Here is a 25,760-nt window from a genome sequence, read left to right as displayed (position 1 = left end):
GTATGGGCCCCTTACTGAATGAGGGAGGCAACCTAGTGACAGAGGATGTGGAAAAAGCTAATGTGCTCAATGCTTTTTTTGCCTCTGTCTTCACTAACAAGGACAGCTCCCAGACTGCTGCGCTGGGCATCGCAACATGGGAAGTAGATGGCCAGCCCTCTGTGGAGAAAGAGGTGGTTAGGGACTATTTAGAAAAGCTGGACATGCACAAGTCCATGGGGCCAGACGAGTTGCATCCAAGAGTGCTAAAGGAATTGGCGGATGTGATTGCAGAGCCATTGGCCATTATCTTTGAAAACTCGTGGCGAACGGGGGAAGTCCCGGATGACTGGAAAAATGCTAATGTAGTGCCAATCTTTAAAAAAGGGAAGAAGGAGGATCCTGGGAACTACAGGCCAGTCAGCCTCACCTCAGTCCCCGGAAAAATCATGGAGCAGGTCCTCAAGGAATCAATCCTGAAGCACTTACACGAGAGGAAAGTGATCAGGAACAGTCAGCATGGATTCACCAAGGGAAGGTCATGCCTGACTAATCTAATCGCCTTCTATGATGAGATTACTGATTCTGTGGATGAAGGGAAAGCAGTGGATGTATTGTTTCTTGACTTTAGCAAAGCTTTTGACACGGTCTCCCACAGTATTCTTGTCAGCAAGTTAAAGAAGTATGGGCTGGATGAATGTACTATAAGGTGGGTAGAAAGTTGACTAGATTGTCAGGCTCAACGGGTAGTGATCAATGGCTCCATGTCTAGTTGGCAGCCGGTGTCAAGTGGAGTGCCCCAGGGGTCGGTCCTGGGGCCGGTTTTGTTCAATATCTTCATAAATGATCTGGAGGATGGTGTGGATTGCACTCTCAGCAAATTTGCGGATGATACTAAACTGGGAGGAGTGGTAGATACGCTGGAGGGCAGAGATAGGATACAGAGGGACCTAGACAAATTGGAGGATTGGGCCAAAAGAAACCTGATGAGGTTCAATAAGGATAAGTGCAGGGTCCTGCACTTAGGACGGAAGAACCCAATGCACAGTTACAGACTAGGGACCGAATGGCTAGGCAGCAGTTCTGCGGAAAAGGACCTAGGGGTTACAGTGGACGAGAAGCTGGATATGAGTCAGCAGTGTGCCCTTGTTGCCAAGAAGGCCAATGGCATTTTGGGATGTATAAGTAGGGGCATAGCGAGCAGATCGAGGGACATGATCGTTCCCCTCTATTCGACATTGGTGAGGCCTCATCTGGAGTAGTGTGTCCAGTTTTGGGCCCCACACTACAAGAAGGATGTGGATAAAGTGGAGAGAGTCCAGCGAAGGGCAACAAAAATGATTAGGGGTCTGGAACACATGACTTATGAGGAGAGGCTGAGGGAACTGGGATTGTTTAGTCTTCAGAAGAGAAGAATGAGGGGGGATTTGATAGCTGCTTTCAACTACCTGAGAGGTGGTTCCAGAGAGGATGGTTCTAGACTATTCTCAGTGGTAGAAGAGGACAGGACAAGGAGTAATGGTCTCAAGTTGCAGTGGGGGAGATTTAGGTTGGATATTAGGAAAAACTTTTTCACTAGGAGGGTGGTGAAACACTGGAATGCGTTACCTAGGGAGGTGGTAGAATCTCCTTCCTTGGAAGTTTTTAAGGTCAGGCTTGACAAAGCCTTGGCTGGGATGATTTGATTGGGGATTGGTCCTGCTTTGAGCAGGGGGTTGGACTAGATGACCTCCTGAGGTCCCTTCCAACCCTGATATTCTATGATTCTGTGATTCTAAGGAGGCATAAGATTCCCAGCGCTGTGCATGAATATGCCTGTGGAAATGGTGCATAGCATATCATACCCTTTTATCGGCAACCTCCCTGCCTGGCACCAAGAACGTGATTGCAGATGCCTTCAGCAGGAATTTTACTACCGACCATGAATAGGAATTGCCTCACACAGTAATTGTGCATATCTTTGACTGCTGTGGGATGCCTGTCAGAGACCTTTTTGCTTCACAGAATACCAGGTGCACCCAGTATTGCTGAAGAGGGGACATGGTCCCCACTCACAGAGCGACGCTCTGGTTGTCAATTAGTTGTACTGAAAGAACTATGCTTTCTCCTCCATACCACTCCTATTGTGTTCCTTCCACAAACTCTGTCAAGAGAGAGCAATGGCCATTTTGATTGCCCTGTTCTTGCCTTGCCAATTCTGGTTCCCTCTTCTTCTCCACATGTCAAAGCACTCTACACTTCCATCCAGACATTCCCGGAACTGCTGACACAGCACAACCGCAGACTCAGGCACCCAGATCTACGGACGCAACACTGAAAGCTAGGTTTTTGGCTGAACGCCTTGGTTAGCACGAGAATGCCCATTAGCAGTGCAAGACGTCCTCTCCAGTAGCCAAAAGGAATCCATGAGATGCTCCTATAAGGCCAAATGGAAACGTTTCACTTCCTGGGCTCAACGGCAAGGCCTTGTCCCCGAGGCCGTGGGCATGCAGATACTCGTAGACTATTTTCTCTATCTGAAAATCTTGAGTCTCGCTATCAGCTCCATCAGAGTTCATGCAGATGCCATTAGCGCTTTCCACCCTCTAGTGGCTGGACATTCAATTTTTATGCACCTCTTGACTGCACCTCTTATGCACCTCTTGATTCTGGAAGGGCCTTTTTTTGTAAGTACCCCCCATTCAACCTGTCGCTACCCAATGGGACCTCAACCTAGTGTTCCTCATTAATGAACCCCTGGCCTCCTGCTCTTTCTCTCTTCTCCATGAAGGTCACTTTCCTTGTTGCCATTACTTCAGCGAGGTGGGTTGGTGAACTGGGAGCCAAGGTGGCAGACCCCTCCCCCCTTCACTGCATTCCATAAAGACAATGTCTCACTCTGATTGCATCCAAATTGCTACTAAAAGTGGTTTTCTGATTCCATCCCAATCAAATCCTACATCTACGTACCTTCTTCCCCAAACCACACATCTTTCATGGAGAACGGCGACTTCATTCTTTTGATGTGCGTAGGTCCCTGGCCTTTTACCTACAAAGGACAGAGCCATTCCGGAAGTCTCCCAGGCTATTTGTCGCCATAGAGGAGAGAATTAAAGGACAGGCCATTTCCATCCAGTGAATCTTTAAGTGGGTTTCTAGGTGCATTACATAAGTTGTCAAGACAATCCCCACCAGGTGGGATAGGCCCACTCAATGAGATTGCAAGAATCAACCACAGCTGTGCGTCATGATGTGTCCCTTGCAGATATATGTAAAACTGCAACATGGAGTTGGTACACACTTTTTCCTCCAACTACACTCTAGTATGTGATTCCACAGGAGACGCCTCATTCAGTGCAGCAGTCCTCCATTCTATGATTCCATCATCTTCCTCGCATTCTCCTCCTCACTATGAACAGCTTGTCAGACACCCTCAATGGAATGCAATAGGGACCATCACTCAAAGAAGAAAGAGAGGTTGCTTGCTGGTAACTGGGGGTTCTTTGAGGTATGTGGTTCCTATCTTTATTCCAATCCCAACCTCTTTCCCCTCGGCTGTGTATCTGATAGGTCTGTGGTGGAGAAGGACCTGGAGACACTGGCAGTCCACCCTGCCCTTTATCACCTCAGGCGAAACCACAGGGCAATACATGGGCGCATGTGCGGACTGCCGAACGATACTACTTTCAAAGGTTCTGGCTCCGGGCATATGACGCATGCACGTAACCCTCAGTGGAATACAGATAGAGACCACACATTTCGAAAAACCTCCAGTTATTTTCCCTTCTTTCCCTTTAGTAAAGTCATATGTTCTAATTTGGGAACCCTACCCTCTCCACTTTAATCAAACTCAAAAGTTATTGTTTCATTATTAAATAATAATAAGAGCAGAACAGAGTTCAGGGAAATGATTTTAATTAACTTTGTAAAGAAAAACATGACTTTCAGACAACTTCATTTGGAGATTTATCTGTCCCTGCAAATTAGCCTGTGCTAACCAACCATAATGTGATTGATTTTTTGCTTTTGCAAACTAATGACAAGGAAAGAGAGGCGAAGCATCAACGATGCTTTGTTTTCCAATATTCTGTAAGGCCTGGTAGCATTGTTGGGCTGTCCGAATCTCACTGCGCTATGCCAGGCTTATTCTCGGACAGGAGAAGATGGTTTTGACAGAACCAGTTCAATACTTTTGGTACAGATGGCTGTGAAGCAGTAAAAAGGCTTTTGATTTGTTTTGTCATCCAGTTTCATATATGTGTTCTTCCTGGGCTGGAAAATTAGACTAATCTGTTGAAGCATGTCATCAGTTTGACATAGAAAATGCTGGCATGTGGCCTTACAGCGTGAAGTTGCCACTGATACTATAGCTAATTCTCGCAACGGTATTTAATTCTTTGGAATTCATTCTCAAACCCTCTTGATTACTTCATGATGGTCAATGTTCTAAACTTAGGTATGACCATATAAAATATAACTATTCTAGAAGTTAGTTTGGTCATAATCATGTTACCAAACTCTGATTCATCATTTGTAACTTAAATAAAGAGCTGCTTTCCACAAGAACCTTCATTACTCAGTCTTGTTTTTCTAAATTATTTTTTCTGATAGCTGGTCAGAAAACCAAACAAAAAGGATTCCTCCTAACCCGGTGGTGGGAAAGTTAAGTCCTAACCTTGAGTCTAAAGTTCTCTCTCATCTGTTTTTGTCTCACTCTTATAACAATGAAAGACAATTAATACAAGTTATAAAGTTACAGAAAACTGCTAATTCCACAAGAAGTAACTTCTGAAATAAGTTAGAAATTTTGTACCTCCTGACTTTCGGTTTTGTTCATCATTCATTAAAGGGTACTTTTACATATTTGGATATTAATATATCCTGCTCTCCTTACTCTCACCAGTGATCCCAGTGTCATCAGTGGGATTACTTGCAGGAACAAAGTGAGCAGGATCTGATGCTTGGCCATTTTTATGTTAAAGGAGCAATATAATGGTAAGATTCTATGCTGCACCTCCAACAGGTGCAATACCGAACTCTCCGATGGGGGAGAGGGTTAAGTAAGGTGGCTTTAAGCCAACTTTGTGTCCTCTTGGTCCTGGATTGATCTGGAGGCTGGAAGGTCCACTGGTGTAATTTGGGCCTGAAATCTCTGTAGTGCTGTGTGATGCAACCCCACCCTGGCATGCCCCCTATGCTGGAGATTGCGGTAGGGCTCTCGGAAGGTGGCCTGGTAGCTGTCTTCTGTAGTGCTGGTCCTAGAAGACTCCTCCTCTGGCTGGATACAGAGTTTTTAGTGATTCTTATAACACTCTTCATCTTGGGGCTGGAGTGGGAGGATGAGGGTTTTGCCCTGGAAACTGGAACTTTCCTTCCTATCTCACCCCAAGAATATATTTCTGCCTTCACTAGGAGAGGGTTTAGGATTCTGTCATCATAGCTGATGTTACTATTTAGGGCAATATAGAACATTTTTCTTTCCCCTTTGGTTAATTGTAGTTAGGTTTCTGAAATAAGATTTATAAATCTGATGTGTTGCTGAATATTAAGTATGTCTTATTTCTCCAACAGATGAATTCAAAGGACATTCTTTACTGCAAGCAGCCAGAGAGGCAGACCTAGCCAAAGTGAAAAAGACTCTTGCTTTGGAGATCATTAATTTCAAACAGCCACAGTCACATGAAACCGCACTGGTGAGATTATATAGTCAGTTCATTTTTTTATGATATATGTGGAAGTAGTGCTTGTTGAAGAGCTTTTTTTTAATTGCTAGACTATGAAAATGTATTCATCTAAAATTGAGGCTGTGCCACCAGGCATCTTATGTGTTAAAAGTAAATCACTGCTATAGAAGAAACATCGTACATTTTTTTCACCCTTGAATTCAGTTTTTATGCAGGATTTCTCCAGAAACCTTCAAGTAAGCTACTGCTTATTTCTTCATGTTGAACTTTTGTGTTCTCCCCACCTGATTACCTTCCCTGTAGTGACAACTGCTAGAGGGTTTCTCTGTGTTCTGCTATCACTGCAGTTGTCTTGTTTTTTCTCTCTATTTTGTCTTATGTTTTATGGACACTTGTTGCAAAAAATATTTTGGGGTGCCAGTGGGTTGAGATGAGGCAGGCAACAGAAACGTATCATGCTGGCTTATGGGAGATTGGAATAAGTTAGCCGGCTGCCCTCTATCTTTCATTTTTTCTTTTTTAAATCAAATTTTTCACCGGAATCCCAATTAGACTTGCTTCTTGATGAAAATCATTCTCCAACATTCCCACACAGATGAGTTTATTAATAATACTTAATTCTTTCAACATCTGACAGAGGTCAGCAGTGAAACGTTTGATGCTGTTCCTGCTATATAGGGGCTTTCTGGCTCTCACTGACCGACCAGTTGTTTCCCTTCTCCAGCTGATTGGTATAACTCTCTGCTGGCAATGTATATTTGTTGTGATGACATTCAGACCTGTCTAGCATTACAAAAGAACGTAAGAGTGGCCATATGGGGGTATGTCTACACTACGAAATTAGGTCAAATTTATAGAAGTCGATATTTTAGAAAGCGATTTTATACAGTCAATCGTGTGTGTCCCCACTAAGCGCATTAAGTCGGTGGAGTGCGTCCACAGTACCGAGGCTAACATTGACTTTCGGAGCGTTGCACTGTGGGTAGCTATCCCACAGTTCCCGCAGTCTCTGCCGCCCATTGGAATTCTGGGTTAAGCTCCCAATGCCTGATGGGGCAAAAACATTGTCGCTGGTGGTTTGGGTTCATGTCGTCAGTCACCCCTCCCTCCATGAAAGCAACGGCAGACAGTCATTCTTCTCCTTTTTTCCGTGCGGGCCCCATACTGCTTTTAGCAGATGGTGCCATAGGTCTGCAAACCGTCGTCATCAAACGACCACTTCCACTGCCACTCTGCTCTCCTGATGCTATGAATCCACCTCGCAGGTCCTCTGTGTGACCGTCGTCATCCACCGCTTCTGCTGCCACTCTGCTCTCCTGGTGGTCTCGCAGGGCCACTTCTGCTGCAACTCTGCTTGGCTGCTCTTGTCTCACCATACCACAGCAAGCGTGCAGCCCGCTCAGCTGTTGTGTCCGGGTAGCAGACGGTGCAGTAGGTCTGCAAACCATCGTCATTGGACGACCGCTTCTGCTGCCACTCTGCTCTCCTGGTGGTCTCGCAGGGCTGCTTCCGCTGAAACTGTGCTTGGCTGCTCTTATCTTGCCATACCACGGCAAGTGTGCAGCGCACTCAGCGGTTGTGTCCTGGCAGCAGACGGTGCAGTAGGTCTGCAAAACTGGTCATCCAACCACCGCTTCCCCTGCAACTCTGCTCTCCTGCAGACGCCATGCCACGGCAAGCATGGAGCCCGCTCAGATCACCGCAGCAGTTATGAGCATTGTAAATACCTCACGCATTATCATGCAGAATCAGAACCTGCAAGAGGAGGTGATGGCAGCGCGGTGACGAGACTGATGAGGACATGGACACAGACTTCTCTCAAAGCATGGGCCCCGGCAATTTGGCCATTATGGTGGCAATGGGGCAGGTTCATGCCATGGAATGCCGATTCTGGGCCCGGGAAACAAGCACAGATTGGTGGGACCACATAGTGTTGGAGGTCTGGGATGATTCCCAGTGCCTGCGAAACTTCCACATGTGTAAGGGCACTTTCATGGAACTTTGTGACTTGCTTTCCCCTATCCTGAAGTGCAAGAATACCAAGATGAGAGCAGCCCTCACAGTTCACAAGCGAGTGGTGATAGCCCTGTGGAAGCTTGCAACGCCAGACAGCAACCGGTAAGTCGGGAATCAATTTGGAGTGGGCAAATCTACTGTGGGGGCTGCTGTGATGCAAGTAGCCAACACAATCACTGAGCTGCTGCTATCAAGGATAGTGACTCTGGGAAATGTGCAGGTCACAGTGGATAGCTTTGCTGCAGTGCGATTCCCTAACTGTGGTGGGGCCGTAGACGGAACCCATATCCCTATCTTGGGACCGGAGCACCAAGGCAGCGAATACATAAACCGAAAGGGGCACTTTTCAATGGTGCTGCAAGCACTGGTGGATCACAAGGGACATTTCACCAACATCAACGTGGGGGATGACTGGGAAAGGTATATGACGCTTGTATCTTCAGGAAGTCTTGTCTGTATGAACAGCTGCAGCAAGGGACTTACTTTCCAGACCAGAAAATAACTGTTGGCAATGTTGAAATGCCTATAGGCAAATCGCCTGGCCACTGATTACACGCAGCCAGACACCAGGCTGGTTAGAAGAGCACAGCAGGGTGCGCTGTGCATCAGAGAAGCTTTGAAAACCAGTTTCATGGCTGACCAGGCTACGGTGTGACAGTTCTGTTTGTTTCTCCTTGTTGAAAACCCGTCCCCTTGGTTCACTCTACTTCCCTGTAAGCCAACCGCCCTCCCCTCCCCCCTTCAATCACCGCTTGCAGAGGCAATAAAGTCATTGTTGTTTCAAATTCATGCATTCTTTGTTAATTCATCACACAAATAGGGGGATAACTGCCAAGGTAGCCCGGGAGGGGTGGGGGAGCAGGGACGCACCGGGTGGGGTGGGGGAGAAGGGAAGGAGAAGGCCACACTGCACTTCAAAACTTACTGAACGCCAGCCTTCTGTTGATTGGGCAGTCCTCTGGGGTGGAGTGGTTGGGTGCCCAGAGGGGGCCCCCCTCCTCTCCCGCGTTCTTGGGCGTCTGGGTGAGGACGTTATAGAACTTGGGGAGGAGGGCGGTTGATTACACAGGGGCTGCAGTGGCGGTCTTTGCCTTTCCTGTACCTGTGATAGCCTCTGTCCTTCATGCCCTTGGAGATTTTTTCAAATATTTTGGCATTTCGTCTTTTGGAACAGAGTTCTGATAGCACGGATTCGTCTCCCCATACAGCGATCAGATCCACTACCTCCCGTTTGGTCCATGCTGGAGCTCTTTTGCGATTCTGGGACTCCATGGTCATCTCTGCTGATGAGATCTGCATGGTCACCTGTGCCGATCAGCTTGCCACGCTGGCCAAGCAGGAAATAAAATTCAAAAGTTCGCAGGGCTTTTCCTGTGTGCCTGGCCAGTGCATCCAGGTTGAGAGTGCTGTCCAGAGTGGTCACAGTGGAGCACTGTGGGATAGCTTCTGGAGGCCAATACCGTCGAATTGCGTCCACGCTAACCCAAATTCGACCTGGCGATGTCAATTTCAGAGCTAAACCCCTCATCAGGGAGAAGTACAGAAATCTATTTTAAGAGCCCATTAAGTCAACAAAAATGGCTTCGTTGTGTGGACGGGTGCAGGGTTAAATCGATCTAAAACTGCTAAATTTGACGTAAACTCATAGTGTAGACGAGGGCTGGGTCAGACCAAAGGTCCATCTAGCTTGGTATCCTGTCTTCCAAAAGTGGCCAATGCCAGTTGCCCCAGTGGGAATGAACAGTACAGATAATCATCAAGCGATCCATCCCCTGTCACCCATTCCCAGCTTCTGGCAAACAGAGGCTAGGGACACCATCCCTGCCCATCCTGGCAAATAGCCATTGATGGACCTATCCTCCATGAACTTCTCTAGTTCTTTTTTGAACCCTCTTATGGTCTTGGCCTTCACAACATCCTCTGGCAAGGAGTTCCACAGGTTGACTGTGCGTTGCGTGAAAAAATACTTCCTTTTGTTTAAAACAAACCTACTGCCTATTAATTTCATTTGATGACCCCTAGTTCTTGTGTTGTTAGAAGGAGTAAATAACACTTCCTTATTTACTTTCTCCACACCAGTCATGATTTTATAGACCTCTGTCATATCCCCCGTTAGACATCTCTTTTCCATGTTGAAAAGTTCCAGTCTTATTAATCTCTCCGCATATGGCAGCCATTCCATACTCCTAATCATTTTTTGTCCTTTTCTGAACCTTTTCCAATTCCAATGTATCTTTTTTTTTTTGAGATGGGGCGACCACATCTGCATGCAGTATTCAAGATGTGGACATACCATGGATTTATATAGAGGCAATATAGTATTTTCTGTCTTATTATCTATCCCTTTCTTAATGATTCCCAACATTCTGTTTGCTTTTTTGACTGCCACTGCACATTGAGTGGATGATTTCAGAGAACTGTCCACAGTGACTCCCAGATCTCTTTCTTGAGTGGTAACAACTAATTTAGACCCCATCCTTTTATATGTATAGTTCGGATTATGTTTTCCAATGTGCATTACTTTGCATTTATCTGCATTGCCAGTTGTTTACTGGATTTGCCTGTGGTAGTTGGCCCCGCTATGAGTTCTCAATTCTTGTTCAGGTCTTTGACATGGAACACTGTTAAAGATGCAAAGCACCCCAGCAGTATGCTGAACTTTGTGCTCGCTGTGGTCATGGCATTATCTAGCAGGGGGCCTTCTGTATGAAGGTACAGTGTCACTTGCGTGTATTTTTGTGTGTTAGTGACTTCACTGGAATTAGCCTCTGCTCCCAATTCATCATTTCAGCTAGCAGTGAAGTCAAAGAACATAGAGCTAATATCCCAGCAGTCTTTGACATAGACATATATAGAAAGTGAAGTGGGATGGAACTGATGATCTCGTTCAAATCAGTGTGACTATGTTGTTTTACTTTGAGTGTTAGAAGAGGGAATTCTTCACAGCAATGAGTCATAACTATTAAGTATGACTTTTGTGCTTGCTGTTTAAAACCCCTGTGGCTGGGCTCCGAAACATCAGGAGATCAATAGGCCCTGTCTTACAGGGACCAATAACTAGCTTTGTCCAAGATGGTCTCTCATCCTAGTGGTGGTCTCTTCCAACCGTTACTCCGGAATTTAGGACCTGATTTTCAGTTACTTGGAATTGTGGGAGCTTAGTTTCTCTGAAAATCAGTCCTTTGACATCTCAATTTGGGGCCTAAAATTAGTGGACATGTTTGAAAATTTCAGTCCAGGGGGTGACTGGCCCTAATGCAGTGGTGCAAAGGAGTAAGAGGGAGCATGGCCCATCACCCTGCCCTACCTGAACGCATGGCTTCATGGGCAGAGCAAAGGCTGCATGCTCAGTACGCTGCAACCCTCCCCACAAAGCAGCCAGCAGAGTTGACCCACACAAAGAGGTATATTGTACCTAGAAAAGGACTGTAGCAACTTGCTCCTGTCTTCCCCTGGGCAAGGGAGGTTATGAAGGCCCTTGCTTCCAAGACACCCCACTAAAGATACCTCTCACTTGGAACATTTAACCAAACTATGCCATGGAGAATGCATTACTTTCCTTAGAGCTTCCTTTATTTCATAAATCCAAATATTGAGCAGTAACTGCAAACACATACTGTACCAGCATGGCAATCAGTTAAGATTAACACATTAAGTATACATCAAAATAGAAGAATAAATAAAACAATTAACTCGGTCTACCACAGAACTCATGTTACATTGAAGGAAGCAGTGTAACTCTTCAGAAGCCATCTGCAGAAAGAGGGATTTTTGCCTTTAGCCACTTCTTGTAGTACACCATTTAATGTCCCTATGTCTTGCTTTTACAGATGGTGACTTAACCATTTCTCATGTGTGACTAATAGTTATAAAATCAAAATTGTTTTAAAAGCACCATGATTTAGCTTTAATAACTAGCTTACATTTTGTTTGGTGTATTTTATATTGAGGCAGAAATGTAATACATTTCGCTGGGTTCTATTTGTAAGCTTCAGTCTAATGTTCAGTGGGGTGTGTAAAAATGATGAAGCATGCGTCATGAAATATTGCATAGTCTAAGTAGTATATAATTTTTTTGCTTTGTTTTTCAGCACTGTGCTGTCACTTCCCTGCATCCTAAACGGAAACAAGTTACAGAACTGTTGCTCAGGAAAGGAGCTAACGTTAATGAGAAAAACAAAGAGTAGGTGTCTGAAAATTTAAGCCAAATTTTACATTTCCAAAGGACTAGGTAATACAGTATTTGGATGATAAAACTAACGTCTGCCATTTTTCACCTAGCTTCATGACGCCTTTGCATGTTGCAGCTGAAAGAGCTCATAATGATGTCATGGAAGTTCTGCATAAACATGGAGCAAAGGTAAATATATTCTAAATAAAGTAGTAGGAGGTAGATGGTCTTGTGGTTAAAGCACATGGCTAGCAGTCAGGAGAACTACTGCTTTTTCCTTACTGTGCCTCACACTTTCTGTGTGACCCCAGAAGTGTGCTTATATTGAATCAGTGGGAAATGCTGAGTTCTCAGCACTTGAAATTTAGGTCACTTACTTAAGTGCCTAAATGAAGATTTAGGAACCTAACTTTAGTCACCCATTTCTTTAAAAGTCTTGCCCTGGCTTTTCAAAAATGTCTAACATTTGGTGGGGGCTGTTGAGTTCTCAGTACTTGTGCAAATCAGGCCAATTTTAGTTAGATGTCTAGCTATAGATTTTTGAAAACTTTGTTCTCAGCCTTCAGTAATTAACTCTTTTCTTGTTTTCCCATCCAAAAAATTCCTTTTATTAATTCACCCTTTTGCTGTAGATAATAACCACTACCCACACAAGTCATTTATAAGCTCACTGTGAGTTGTGGTTTTAAAGGTCATGTTTTGGAAGTCGTAAGATTACAGGAAAAGATGAAAGTGTAGCCCCACAATTCTAAACATCTTTCAAAGATGTGTGTCTTTGTCCCTTCAGGATGACTGTAGCAACTAATTAGAAAATTGTTATTGTGATCATTATCGTTTTGCCACTTACCTTCTCTCGAAGACATTTTCTGCATAAAAGGCATTTTTTATGAATCAGTTAAAATTTGAACAATCTTATTTTTGCTTTTAGGGTAGTTCAGTTTGCTATAGCTGAGTCTGCATCCAGGTAGCTAGAAATGAAGAAGTATGCCTATAATAACAATCTATAATGTCACTCCTGAAGTACTAGGAGGTGAGAGCAGTGTAATTGAACATCTAGTTAATACAAATCTTTTTTATTTTAAGACAACTGAATTACAATGTAGGTGCCCATTTCAGAGCTAATTTGCAGATCTCAGTATCTGACTCACTTTCAAAGAGGTTTAATAGAATCATAAAATATTTTAATGACTGTAGCATGGCACAGTGTGTCATGTTCTAGAATTCTGATACAGCTGTAGCTTGCCTAAGACTTTTCCAAGGAGATTTTTTTTTTTTTTGAGAAGAGCATTTGCATTCATTCAAGCTGTTAACTATAATCATTTTCCCACATTATCTCCTGATAATATAGCTATATGCTAGAAACAGGAATCTCATCTGTTGCTTACAGCAGCAAATTGAGATTTCATAGGATTATGGCCAGATTTTTCAAGAGTTCAGTATCAGCAGTTATTGAGGGGTCGGGGGGGGGGGAAATAACAGCATTAGGGAGATTAAAATAATAGCTATCCTGGAACAGATCTCTGGTATCGTCTAAGAACGGTAGTTTTGATAACTCATGGTTAGGCTTGGAAGGATTAGAGCTCTATCCGTAAATATCAGTAAACGTTGATTTCACCGTACACACACACCAACAAAAATATTGTCATCAGTAGTAATCAAGAATTTTCAGACAGGCAAAGTATGAAAAATGCTGCTTGAGAACTTCTCAGAGTTTCATGTAAGGATATTTACTTTGTATGTTTTGACGTGTAGTAGACAATTTGTAGTTTAATGATTATAAAGCTTTTTTTTAATCTGTGTCTATTACATAATTGTCTGTTTTCCCTCCCCCCCCCCATAATTTTTCACAACTGTCACAATTTAAATCGAAAATAGATTTTTTTTTAAAAACGCTCAAAAATATACACATCTGGAGGTGGGAGACAAATGTGTAGGAAGCACTAGAATACCTTGGGTCAGGGTCTTCCTTTGAGGGCCTTCCTTGGCACTATCTTATACATTAAGTGAAAGCTCTTCTGCTTTGTGGGGAGTAGCTGCAATGTGTGTAAAATTGTTTTTCATTAAAAAATATATCGGACATAGGTATGATGTACTTGGGCAGCTATCTGGGTGGGCAGGGAACAGTTCTTTTTCTTGTGTGAGGATGGGGAAGAGAAACTGATTGTATTTCAGAGTTAGGGCTCAGTCCTGCAAGTTGCTAGGCACTCTAGCCCTAATCCAGGAAAACATTTAAGCAGGTGCCTAATTTTAAGCATGTGACCAGTTCAGTGGTACTGGATCAGAGTAAGAATGGTCAGTACCTTGTTAGATTGAGCCCTAACTGTATATATTTTGTAGATTAAACATAGAACTTCTTTAAAATACAGGAATGTCATTTTTGTTTCGTATGTGTGGGGCAAGATCTAAAAACAGCTTGTTGGAGAGGAGGTTCCAACAGACCACCTTAGCATTTGTATTTCCTTTTTGGTGGCAGGGATTTAATTCTCTTTATTCTTAACTCAAGGTAAACTACAAAATTGTTGATGTTGTTGACTGCTCAAGATCAAATGACAAATGGCAAGGTGAAGGCTGTATTTATAGTAAGATCTCTTGTCTGGTTGATCTATGCAGGTACCCTTTATTTTCAAATAATAGTCATAAAAGCCTCAATACCACTAATATTGTCCAGCATCAGCTGAAATATATGAAGAGTTTGCCATAAATATTTTGGCAAGAATTACATAACCAGCTGATCTTTGTCTACTTCATTCCTTGTGGGATTGAGAAACACAACAGATCTAAACTCAGAGCAGGAAAAAGTCAAACACTCCTGCCATAATATTCTTACAATAAGCTGCTAAGTATGCCAGATATAATTATACCATGCACATCCGCAATTTGTTGGAACTGCTTTGTGCTGAAAGGTGCCACTGGAGCAGCCGTCCAAACTGTCTACTTCCCCTTAAAGCACAAAGTATGCAAGTCAACATTTGGGTAAATGATCCAAGGCTAGACTTCATTCATGCTTGGTGACATGTTGTAAATTGACACTGTTCAGTCACATGGACTTCTTCTGCCAGGAAATTCAAATGAGCCCTGTGATGGGTATGGCAGTTTCCTACAATATCTTTGGGAGACCTTACTGAATTAAGTATAAGTATCTTTGGAGTCCATTGTATTAAATGAATGGTTTATGTCTTACGGGCCAGGATTGTATACAGCCTCTTAAGGGGGAAGATGTGAGACCTGAGGGTTCAAAGGACTGTGTTCAACAATGTGCCAAACAAGGATGGACTTTTGGAACAAAAAGTGTTAAGGGGTTTTCCTAGAGAATCTCTAGGGGGAGGTGAATGCAAATTAGCAAATGCCAAACTTTTTGAAGCTATGTCCTGAGGTGTGAGCCATTGTCTGCTGATAACCCGTTACGTGAGGCCGGGATCAAAGGCCCAAGCTGTATAAAGGAAAGATTGAGCTATTCATGTTTCCTCTGGTTATGAATCTTAGATTTATGAGCTGTAAATCACAGGGAAAACCCAGTTATGGCTTTTGAATGACTCACACCTACCAGAGCCTGATGTTGGAGTTGGGGTGATCTCTGGTAAGCTTTTTAGCGTGCATGTGGGTTCTTTTTTTTTAATATGATTTCTCTGTAGTGGTTTCATCAAAGAATAAATGTGCGTGCTTAGAAAGTGCTGTGTGTAACTTGTAATTGCGGGCAATACACTGGACATAGCCTCTGGAGAGAAAGCAAAGTGCAGATGCTGGCTTTTAGATAGTTTGGCATGCTGGGAATATCAGTGTGAGCAGGGAATCATGCAGCCTGGAAAACCCTTGGTCGAGAGAGAGAGAGGCTGGTCTCCACCCTAGAGAGGTGATGGCTGAGGAGGCGGGAGCTGAGAATGGGTGCCCTCCGTGGACCACGTAAGGGGACTACAGGTGTAATAGCCCTGTAACAAACACTTTTAATAGAGAGAATAGTATATTTTTACATAATTACCCACTGGCTGATATTACAGCAGCTTCATTTAATTGAAAACGTTTCTGCAGTGATATGCCTGTAAGCTGAGCTATCCTAGCAGAAAAAGCTTCTCTCTAAAGACCAGTCCACACAAGAGATCCACTACCTGGAAACTACGGTGCTAATAAGCGATGGTCACATAAACACCACCCTATACCGGAAACCTACTGACCGCTATTCCTACCTACATGCCTCCAGCTTTCATCCAGACCACACCACGCGATCCATTGTCTACAGCCAAGCTCTACGATACAACCGCCTTTGCTCCAACCCCTCAGACAGAGACAAACACCTACAAGATCTCCATCAAGCATTCTTACAACTACAATACCCACCTGCTGAAGTGAAGAAATAGATTGACAGAGCCAGAAGAGTACCCAGAAATCACCCACTACAGGACAGGCCCAACAAAGAAAATAACAGAATGCCACTAGCCGTCACCTTCAGCCCCCAACTAAAACCTCTCCAATGCATAATCAAGGATCTACAACCTATCCTGAAGGATGACCCATCACTCTCACAGATCTTGGGAGACAGGCCAGTCCTTGCTTACAGACAGCCCCCCAACCTGAAGCAAATACTCACCAGCAACCACACACCACACAACAGAACCACTCACCAGGAACCTATCCTTGCAATAAAGCCCGTTGCCAACTGTGTCCACATATCTATTCAGGGGACACCATCCTAGGGCCTAATCACATCAGCCACACAGAGGGCTCGTTCATCTGCTCATCTACCAATGTGATATATGCCATCATGTGCCAACAATGCCCCTCTGCCATGTACATTGGTCAAACTGGACAGTCTCTACGTAAAAGAATAAATGGACACAAATCAGATGTCAAGAATTATAACATTCAAAAACCAGTTGGAGAACACTTCAATCTCTCTGGTCACTCGATTACAGACCTAAAAGTGGCAATACTTCAACCAAAAAACTTCAAAAACAGAGTCCAACGAGAGACTGCTGAATTGGAATTAATTTGCAAACTGGATACAATTAATTTAGGCTTGAATAGAGACTGGGAGTGGAGGGGTCATTACACAAAGTAAAACAATTTCCCCATGTTTATTCCCACCCCACACTGTTCGTCAGACATTCTTGTTAACTGCTGGAAATGGCCCACTTCTGAGGAGTCAGTGGGACAGTGATGATACTCAGATACTATGCACGAGTGTAAAACATCACATAGGAATTGTAGGAGAAAAACTGAGATGGTTAAATATTTTATAAATCCTGTCAAGAGACTATTTTAGAATCAGAGGATATTTCTACTGAGATACAACGGGGTCAGTCAAAAGTTTGTTGCTTTTTGTGCTGCTGTTCTCCCGAGGAGTTAGGAGGATTTTGCAAACTTTCAGCATTTGACACTGACAGAAAGCTGATATTCTGATGATACACTGTCAAAATGTTCCCTGAGCAGATCCCAACTGTTGAGCTGCCACAGCTGACTGGCAGTATGAAGAAATATTGCTGAAGCTCTGGATTCTATTCTGTGTGAGACAGCAGCAGCGCGGTGATGAAAATAATGTCTTCAGTGCCGGCTAATACACATCCATTTTGATTTTCTCTACCAGATGGTCTCATGATGGAGGCACTGAAATGAAAAGAACAGAGGGAAATAATAGAGAGCAAGAGGTTTCAGAGTAGCAGCCGTGTTAGTCTGTATCCGCAAAAAGAACAGGAGGACTTGTGACACCTTAGAGACTAACAAGGGAGCAAGAGAGATCCCTGCAATGGAAAACAATTGATAGGAACATAGGTTTTTAATGCTTACTCAAAACACTTTTCTTTGGCAGGTAAATACGGTTTTAAAATGTCATGGTTAGAACAGAGGTGTGACTGTTTACATGCTAAAATGTGAGGAGATTGGATCCAGGATGATTTCTATAGCATAAAAGCTGTCAAATCTGTTGTGTGGTAGGTTGAGAGAATCGCTTACAAAGGACTGTCTGGAAAGCAGTTCGGAGCTGTAGCTGTCTGATTTGAAAGTGCTCAGGAGGAGAATCCACATGGATGACCATCTCATTTATTTGACTAGTTCAGCTCTAATGATCATGCGGGCCCATTAGTACATATATAATGGTAGTTTGGATACTGTATATTTTCTCACTTAGAGTTGGAATTTGAAAGGACACTCTTTTAGACCTGAAATTGTCAAGTAACCCAAAGAATTACCTTATCAGGTTGGACTTACTGTAAGTCTCAATATATTTTTCTGGAATTAAAGACTTGTATTTTATATCTGATACTTGTAGAACCTTTTCTTGAAATAAGTCTTTCAGCTGTGAACAAACAAGTAAATACAGTCTCCAGCCTTAAAGATTGTGTGTTGGTTTACAGTACAAAACGGTTCCCGAAGTAAAGTTCTGTCCCTGGGATTGTTTGGGATGAGAGTGCTGTATAGCTTTGAAGGCAGATTGGCTTTAAGGAGGCCACACTCCCAACTTAAGTGGCCCCTTTAAAGATGGAAAGCAAGTGCGCATTCTGCTAATAGTGCTGTAGGGACCCAGAATAATAACTAGTTCACATCCTGTTTACCGGCTCTCTAATCATCCCCAGCCCCTTTCTGTCCAGGAAAGCATGTACTTGTTCAGATTGCTTATGTTTGTCTGCTGCAAGGATTGGTTGTGAGGAAAATTAGTTATTTGAGAACTAAGGTAAGATCTGCATGCCATATAACATAAAACAGTTAGGAATATAGGACTGGAAGGGACCTCCTCTGTGACAGCATGGCGCATATTAAATGGCTTAAAAATTGGTTAACAGATAGGTCTCAAAATGCAATTGTGAACAAAGGAATCATTGAGTGGTTGTGTTTCCAACAGAGTCTCACAGAGATCAGTTTTTGGCCTGGTGCTATGTTTATTAATGATCTGTAAGAAAACAAAATCATCATTGATAAAGTTTATAGATGACACTAATTGGGGGAGTGGTAAATAATGAGGAGTACAGGAGTACAGACTGAGAACAATCTGGATCACTTGGGCGCATGCAAACAACATATGTTTTAATACATCAAGAAACACAGAATGCAGGCTATACTTAAAAGATGGGGGACTCTATCCTGGGAAGCAGGGACTCCGGAAAAGATTTGGAGGGCATGGCGGCTAATCAGATGAACATGAGCTCCCAGTGTGACGCTGTGGCCAAAAGCGCTAATGCGATTTTAGGATGCATAAACAGGAAACTCGAGTTGGAGTAGAGAGGCTATTTTACCTGTGTGTTTGACACTGGTGCAGCCACTGCTGGAATCCTGTGTCCAGCTCTGGTGCCCACAATTCAAGAAGGATGTTGATAAATTGGAGAGTGTTCAGAGAAGAGCCACCTGAACGATTAAAGGATTAGACAACATAACTTATAGTGTTAGAATCAAGGAGCTCAACTTAACAAAGAGAAGGTTAAGAGGTGACTTGATTACAGACTATAAGTACCTACATTGCGAACAAATATTTAATAATGGGCTCTTCAGTCTAGCACAGAAAGGCTGAACATGATTCAGTAGCTGGAAGTTGAAGCTAGGTAAATTCAGACTGCAAATAAATCATATATTTTTAACAGAGCAATTAACCATTGGAACAATTTACAAAGGATTTAGTGGATTCTCCGCCAGTGGCAATTTTTAAGTCAAGATTGGATGATTTTCTAAAAGATATGGTCTAGGGAAGTTATTTGGGGGAAGTTCTCTGGCCTGCCTTATACAGGAGGTCAGACTGGATGATCACAGTGGTCTCTTCTGGCCCTGGAATCTGTGATTCTGTTAATAGTCTTCTGTCACAGTCAACCTGGTCACATAATTTCATTCATAAACTTATCAGTCTCCATCCTAAAACCAGCTAGGTTTCTTGCCCCCACTAGTCATATTGGAAGTCTATTCCAGAAACTCATGCATCTGATAGATAGAAATCTGCTGTAATTTTTCAGTCTAAATTAATTAATGGTCAGTTTATACCAATTTGTTCTTATGCCAACATTGTCCCTTTGCAGAAACATCACTTCTCTCTCCCTGGTGTTTACCCCACTGATGTATATACAGAGAGCAATCATACTCTCAGCTTTTGTTTTGCTAGGCGGAACAAGACAAGGTCTTATCCAATCCCGAGACACACAAGCTACCGTGTCTCCTCTTGTAAGATAAGCTTTCTATTCCCCTATCCTAGTAGCCTTTGTCTGCACTCGTTCCAGTTAGAATTAATCTTTCTTGAACATGGGTGACCAACACTGTACACAGCATTCCATATGAGGTCTTCACCAGTGTTTTCTACAATGGTACTAATACTTCCCTGTTTCTACTGGAAAAACCTCACCTGGTAAATCCTTTTATTGCATTTGCCTTTTTTTGCAGCTGCATCCCATTGGTGACTCATAGTTTTCCTGTGATCACCTAATATACCCAGGTCTTTCTCCTCCTCTGTAGCTTCCAACTGATCAGCCATTAGCTTATAGCAGAAATTCTTACTAGTCCTTAAATGCATGACCTTACACTGGTACTGTTAAATTTCATTCCATTTCCGTTACTCCAGTGCTAGATCTGATGACTTTGCCATTGTCCCTTTCATGTGTGCATCATTTTCATGTGCAGTGTTGAGGCTGAGGGATACAATATAGCTGCTATGATCCTGTTATTCTGTGCTGTCAGTCACAATGTATTGAAATTAGAGAAAGGGAGGGCCTCTGCTCTAGTTCATCCCCTTGGCCAAAATGCAGTATTATTGCCTACATAGTTTAATTTTATCCTAACCTTACCATCTATAACCCTGGGCAGCCATAAACTCCTTAAAGGAGTTGTACCTGTTGTCGATGGTTATGGTAATCTTGGGTTCCAAGTCAGAAATAAAACTTCCGTTGAATAAAACTGGATTTTCATTCTTCAATGCCTGGTTTGTGTTTATGGTTTGTCTAGTCTTTTATAAAAGTCTTTTTGGTAAGAGAGCATGAAAGGGAGGGACTTAATAGCACTGGTGTGAGTCAAACCTGTTTGCAGGTGGATGTTGTGCAAACTCCCTATTCACTTTCTGTAGATCATTGAATCATAGAAGATTAGGGTTGGAAGAGACCTCAGGAGGTCATCTAGTCCAACCCCCTGCTCAAAGCTGGACCAGCCCCCTACTAAATCATCCCAGCCAGGGCTTTGTCAAACTGGGCCTTAAAACCCTCGAAGGATGGAGATTCCACACACCTCCCTAGGAAACACAGTGAAATAGTGTTTCCTGATATCCAACCTAGGTCTCCCCCACTGCAGCTTGAGATCATTGCTCCTTATTCTGTCATCTGCCACCACTGAGAACAGCCGAGCTCCATCCTCTTTGGAACCCCCCTTCAGGTAGTTGAAGGCTGCTATCAAATCCCACCCTACCCCCACACTCTTCTGCAGACTAAATAAGCCCATTTCCCTCAGCCTCTCCTCATAAGTCATGTGCCCCAGCCCCCTCATCATTTTCATTGCCCTCCGCTGCACACTTTTAGTCAGGAATTGAGGCAAAAACTTTGTTCTATTCTACCAAGGTAAGAATTTTGGGAAAGTCCGATGGGAGTTCTGTATAGTAAGTACATCTGTGATGCATGCAGCTCACAGCATGGAAACCTTACAGTTGGAGGGTGATGGCAAGTTATCTGTGACAATGTCCAAAGAATATAGAGCAGTTTGTGTTTCCTAAATTGACCAAAAAACCCCAAAGCTGTTGGATATCTGCATTTACATTTGCCATGAACAGCCATTAGCTACAAAGGTTCTACTTAAAATCTTTTTAAAGTGCATCTTGGCTATTATTCTCTTACTTTCTCTGTGAATGTTCTGCATAAACTCCAGATGTTTAGATTAGATTATTATATTAGATCTTGTCATACAGGTAGGTTTCCATTAGATGAGACTTTTTATTAGGTCACTTGAAGATGCCTATTCATCGTTCTATGCTGAGCTCCTGCATTACCTAATTTCTTGTTGCCTGCTTATAAGCTCTAGATTTCTGTTTCATTAAAAGAATTAACAAGTAGCAAGATGGACTGAATTCGTGATAACTGAATTTAGGTTTCAGGCTTGCATTTTTCTCCCTGAAGAATTCTCCTCCATCTGACCTCTTTAGATGGGTTTTTGAATTATTGTTATTAGATTATGTTGAGTTATTTCTCCTCTGAGGATGGCAGATGGTAATTTTCTTGCAGCTTGAACCTGCATGAAATTCTTAGGTTAGATGTAAATATATTAACCAATCATCCACTGTGTATTAGAGTTTTGCTCATTCAGTTGCTTTTGTTAAAGGGTGACTTTTTTTTCAAAAAGATTTAATTTATCCAAGTGAACTTTGTCAAAATATTTAATAAAGTTTTAAAGTACAGATTTTTCTGGTAATCCTGTTTCATTTTATGAGCAACATAAATTAATAACTGCATTATATAAGGAGTTAAGAAATGTAATCTGAAATAATTAATTACTTTTTAATTAGGAATATTTTAATTGATCCTTCGTTATTCTGTCTTAATAATGTGGCAAGGCAGTAGGGTTTATAAGTAAATTAGCATGTGCTGAAATTTTACTTGTTACTCTTCTTTCATATTGAGGTTGTGGGACGGGGTGGAGGCTTGCAATTATAAAGATACTTAATTTTATATTGCTGAATGATTTTTCAGATGAATGCACTGGACACACTTGGTCAAACAGCTTTGCATAGGGCTGCTTTGGCAGGTCACTTGCAAACCTGTCGCCTCCTGCTGAATTACGGCTCTGATCCCTCCATCATCTCCTTACAAGGTTTCACAGCAGCACAGATGGGAAATGAAGCAGTGCAGCAAATTCTAAGTGGTGGGTAGAAATAGACTTCATATTTTAACCTTCTCCCTTTTTTTCCCCTCAGTTGTAATGACTTAAACGTGATTTCTCTGAGACTGATTCTTTCGGTGTTACATAAAGTTTTGTCTTCCCTCTGCTACCGCACCACACGCACAAATGTCTGCAATTTACTTTGTGTTTAATACCTTTTATAAAGATCTGCTCTAGTTCTCCAGTTATTTTATGTAATAAAACACTGCCTAGTAGACATTTAAATGTAACCTGCTACATTGCAAAAAATCAGTATTTGTTGAATGACCTGAATAACCCAAGGTGTCATAAATATAAAGGGAAGGGAAAACACCTTTAAAAGCCCTCCTGGCCAGAGGAAAAACCCTTTCACCTGTAAAGGGTTAAGAAGGTAGGATAACCTCACTGGCACCTGACCAAAATGATCAATAAGGAGACAAGATACTTTCAAAGCTGGGGGGGGGGAGAAACAAAGGTTCTCTCTGTGTGTTGTTTTTTTGCCAGGAACAGAAAAGGAATGGAGTCTTAGAACTTAGTAAGTAAGCTAGTTAGATATGCATTAGATTCTGTTTTGTTTAAATGGCTGAGAAAATAAGCTGTGCTGAATGGAATGTATATTCCTGTTTTTGTGTCTTTTTGTAACTTAAGGTTTTGCCTAGAGGGATTCTCTGTTTTGAATCTGATTACCCTATAAGGTATTTACCATCCTGATTTTACAGAGGTGATTCTTTCACTTTTTCCTCAATTAAAATTCTTCTTTTAAGAACCTGATTGCTCTTTCATTGTTCTTAAGATCCAAGGGTTTGGGTCTGTGTTCACCTATGCAAATTGGTGAGGATTTTTTATCAAGCCTTCCCCAGAAAAGGGGGTGTAGGGTTTGGGGAGGATTTTGGGGGGAAGACGTTTCCAAGCGGGCTCTTTCCCTGTTATATATTTGTTAGACGCTTGGTGGTGGCAGCAATAAAGACCAAGGGCAAAAGTAAAGGAACCTTGACACAAGGTAATAAGAATGGCAGAGAGCATATTTCTCATTTTACTCTTATTTATTTCTTCTGTCCCAAAGTACAGACCTGTGGATTGCTAGCTACAGCTGCCCTCTGCTCGGGATGTAATACCTACTAGAAACTGGACCCTACCTATAAAGATATTTGAGTCCCATTTCTAACATTTTGGATTTTTCTAAAGCTTTTAATATTGGTGGTGGGAAGACTCAAAATAAGAATACTTTAGTAAGTGTAGGCAGGTATATTTTGCATGTGAGAGTCATACGCTCTCCAGCTCCACCCCCATTTAACTGTGTTACAGATGATCTCTCCAGACGTTAGCAGTGTCTGTTGTCACCAGAGTACATGCTAGGGCATCATAACTAGTATGAACTATCACTCCAGAGAGCCTCTCTACAGATATGAACTGTATAAATATGAACCATTAACTGTATAAATATGCTCGCTGCTTATCTTATCTATAGTCATTTGGGGTATTCAGCACATAATTCTAAAGGATGTGTTTTTTTATCTTTGGAAGTTAGTTTTAAAGAGTTCAGAAGTGTTAAAAGAGCGCAGATCAACATATTAAAATAACCATTCAGAGGAATTCCTGAAGGGGCACAAAGGTTAGATTGTTTTTTCTAAATTGCAAACAGACTATTTTTGGTTTGTATGATAAAAAATTATCCAACAGGAAAAAACTTGTTTTAATATATGGAGCAGAGTAATTTAAATGATGCTTAAACTCCTAGTGCCTTTAGAAACACTAAATATTTCTTCTTATTGCTGTCTTGAGGTATAAGGCATGAGCAGAAAAATATATCAGTAGTTGTAAAAGCAATCGACTCCTACTTCAGATGCTTTGATTATCCAGTAACAACTCACTGGATGTGATTTATAAAATCATAAAGTTTATATCAATTATAGAACAGCAAACATATGTGAAGGGTATCACTGTTTTCAAGTAGTTCATTAAGCACTTCCATCTTTTTATGCATGTGCCTTTTTGCATGCCTGTATATGTTACACTACTATTATTATTATTATTTGTACAAATTAAACAACACTTGGTAATGATTTTTGTATGCCGGGATTTGAAAGGAGCCAGTGAAAGCCAGTAGGAACTGGGCACCTATTTCCCTTAGTCTCCTTTGAAAATTGAAAACTTAAATGATACCATGGGCTGGTTGTTTTCTAGCAAAAAAAAAAAAATCTTCAATATGAAGGGGGTGCCATTTTAAAAACCAAAGCTTGTAAAGTGTGGGTACATAAAGGAGATACGTACCTATGTATACATTAGATATGTATATCCTCTCTCTCTGTGTGATTTTATATATGTGTATCAGAGAGAGAGTGAGAAAGAGAAATAAAAATTTAGGGAATAAATGTGGAGAGGGTGATTAATCATGTTTCCCTTACTGTTAAAGAGATTATCGGAATTTAATTTCAGGAAGAGGTAAGGCAAAGCTTTAAAATTAAGCATTTTGAAAAGTAAGCACTTATTTGTCTTTTCTGTGAAAACTTTAATTTCTTCTTCGAGTGCTTGTTCATGTCCATTCCAATTAGGTGTGTGCGCGTGCAGCATCCGTCGGGTCGGCCTGGGCGACCCGCCATCCCCTCCGTTCCTTCTTACCACCAGTGACGGTGGCTGGAACTCTCGCTCAGCAAGTTTGTTCTTTATCTGGTTGTATATAGTTAGTTCATTAGTGTTATTAACGTTGTTAGTGTCTTAGTATAGAGTTTGTTGGGGGTTCTCCCCAACCCCCCCGCCACTCCAGTTCCCGGAACCATGGTATGTCGTGGTCCCCGGGTTTCAAAACCTGTGTGGCGGCCAGAGACGATGCGGCCTTTGAAAGAGCAGTACTCCAATCCGTGGATAGCTCCAACCCCAGCTCCTAAATTTGGCTTGGGAGTCACCTGATTGGAATGGACATGAACAAGGACTCGAAGAAGAAAAAGCAATTACTCACTTCCCGTAATTATTGTTCTTCAAGATCTGGTGTTCACGTCCATTCCAATACCCAGTCTCCGACCGGAGCAGCCAGCAAGAAGGAACTGAGGGGGTGGCGGGTCCTCAGGGCTCTATATTAGGCGCCATGAAGGCACGACTCCCGGGGGTGTCCAGGCCGGCCCAACGGATGCTGCTAG

General features: G+C 42.4%; 1 protein-coding gene across 1 annotated transcript in view; it reads left to right on the top strand.

The window, feature by feature from the left end:
• Positions 1–25,760, top strand: part of TNKS (tankyrase) — a 278,738-nt gene that overhangs the window by 194,010 nt on the left and 58,968 nt on the right. Inside the window, exons 9-12 of the mRNA XM_074950255.1 lie at positions 5,530–5,651; positions 11,750–11,841; positions 11,940–12,018; positions 22,458–22,629. Coding sequence (XP_074806356.1) covers positions 5,530–5,651; positions 11,750–11,841; positions 11,940–12,018; positions 22,458–22,629 — 465 coding nt within the window. The remainder of the gene's footprint in view (positions 1–5,529; positions 5,652–11,749; positions 11,842–11,939; positions 12,019–22,457; positions 22,630–25,760) is intronic.

This window comes from Natator depressus, chromosome 4, assembly GCF_965152275.1.
Source record: "Natator depressus isolate rNatDep1 chromosome 4, rNatDep2.hap1, whole genome shotgun sequence".
NCBI lineage: Eukaryota > Metazoa > Chordata > Testudines > Cheloniidae > Natator > Natator depressus.
The sequence above is the reverse complement of the archived record's forward strand: the minus strand, read 5'-3'. Positions and strand labels throughout refer to the sequence as shown.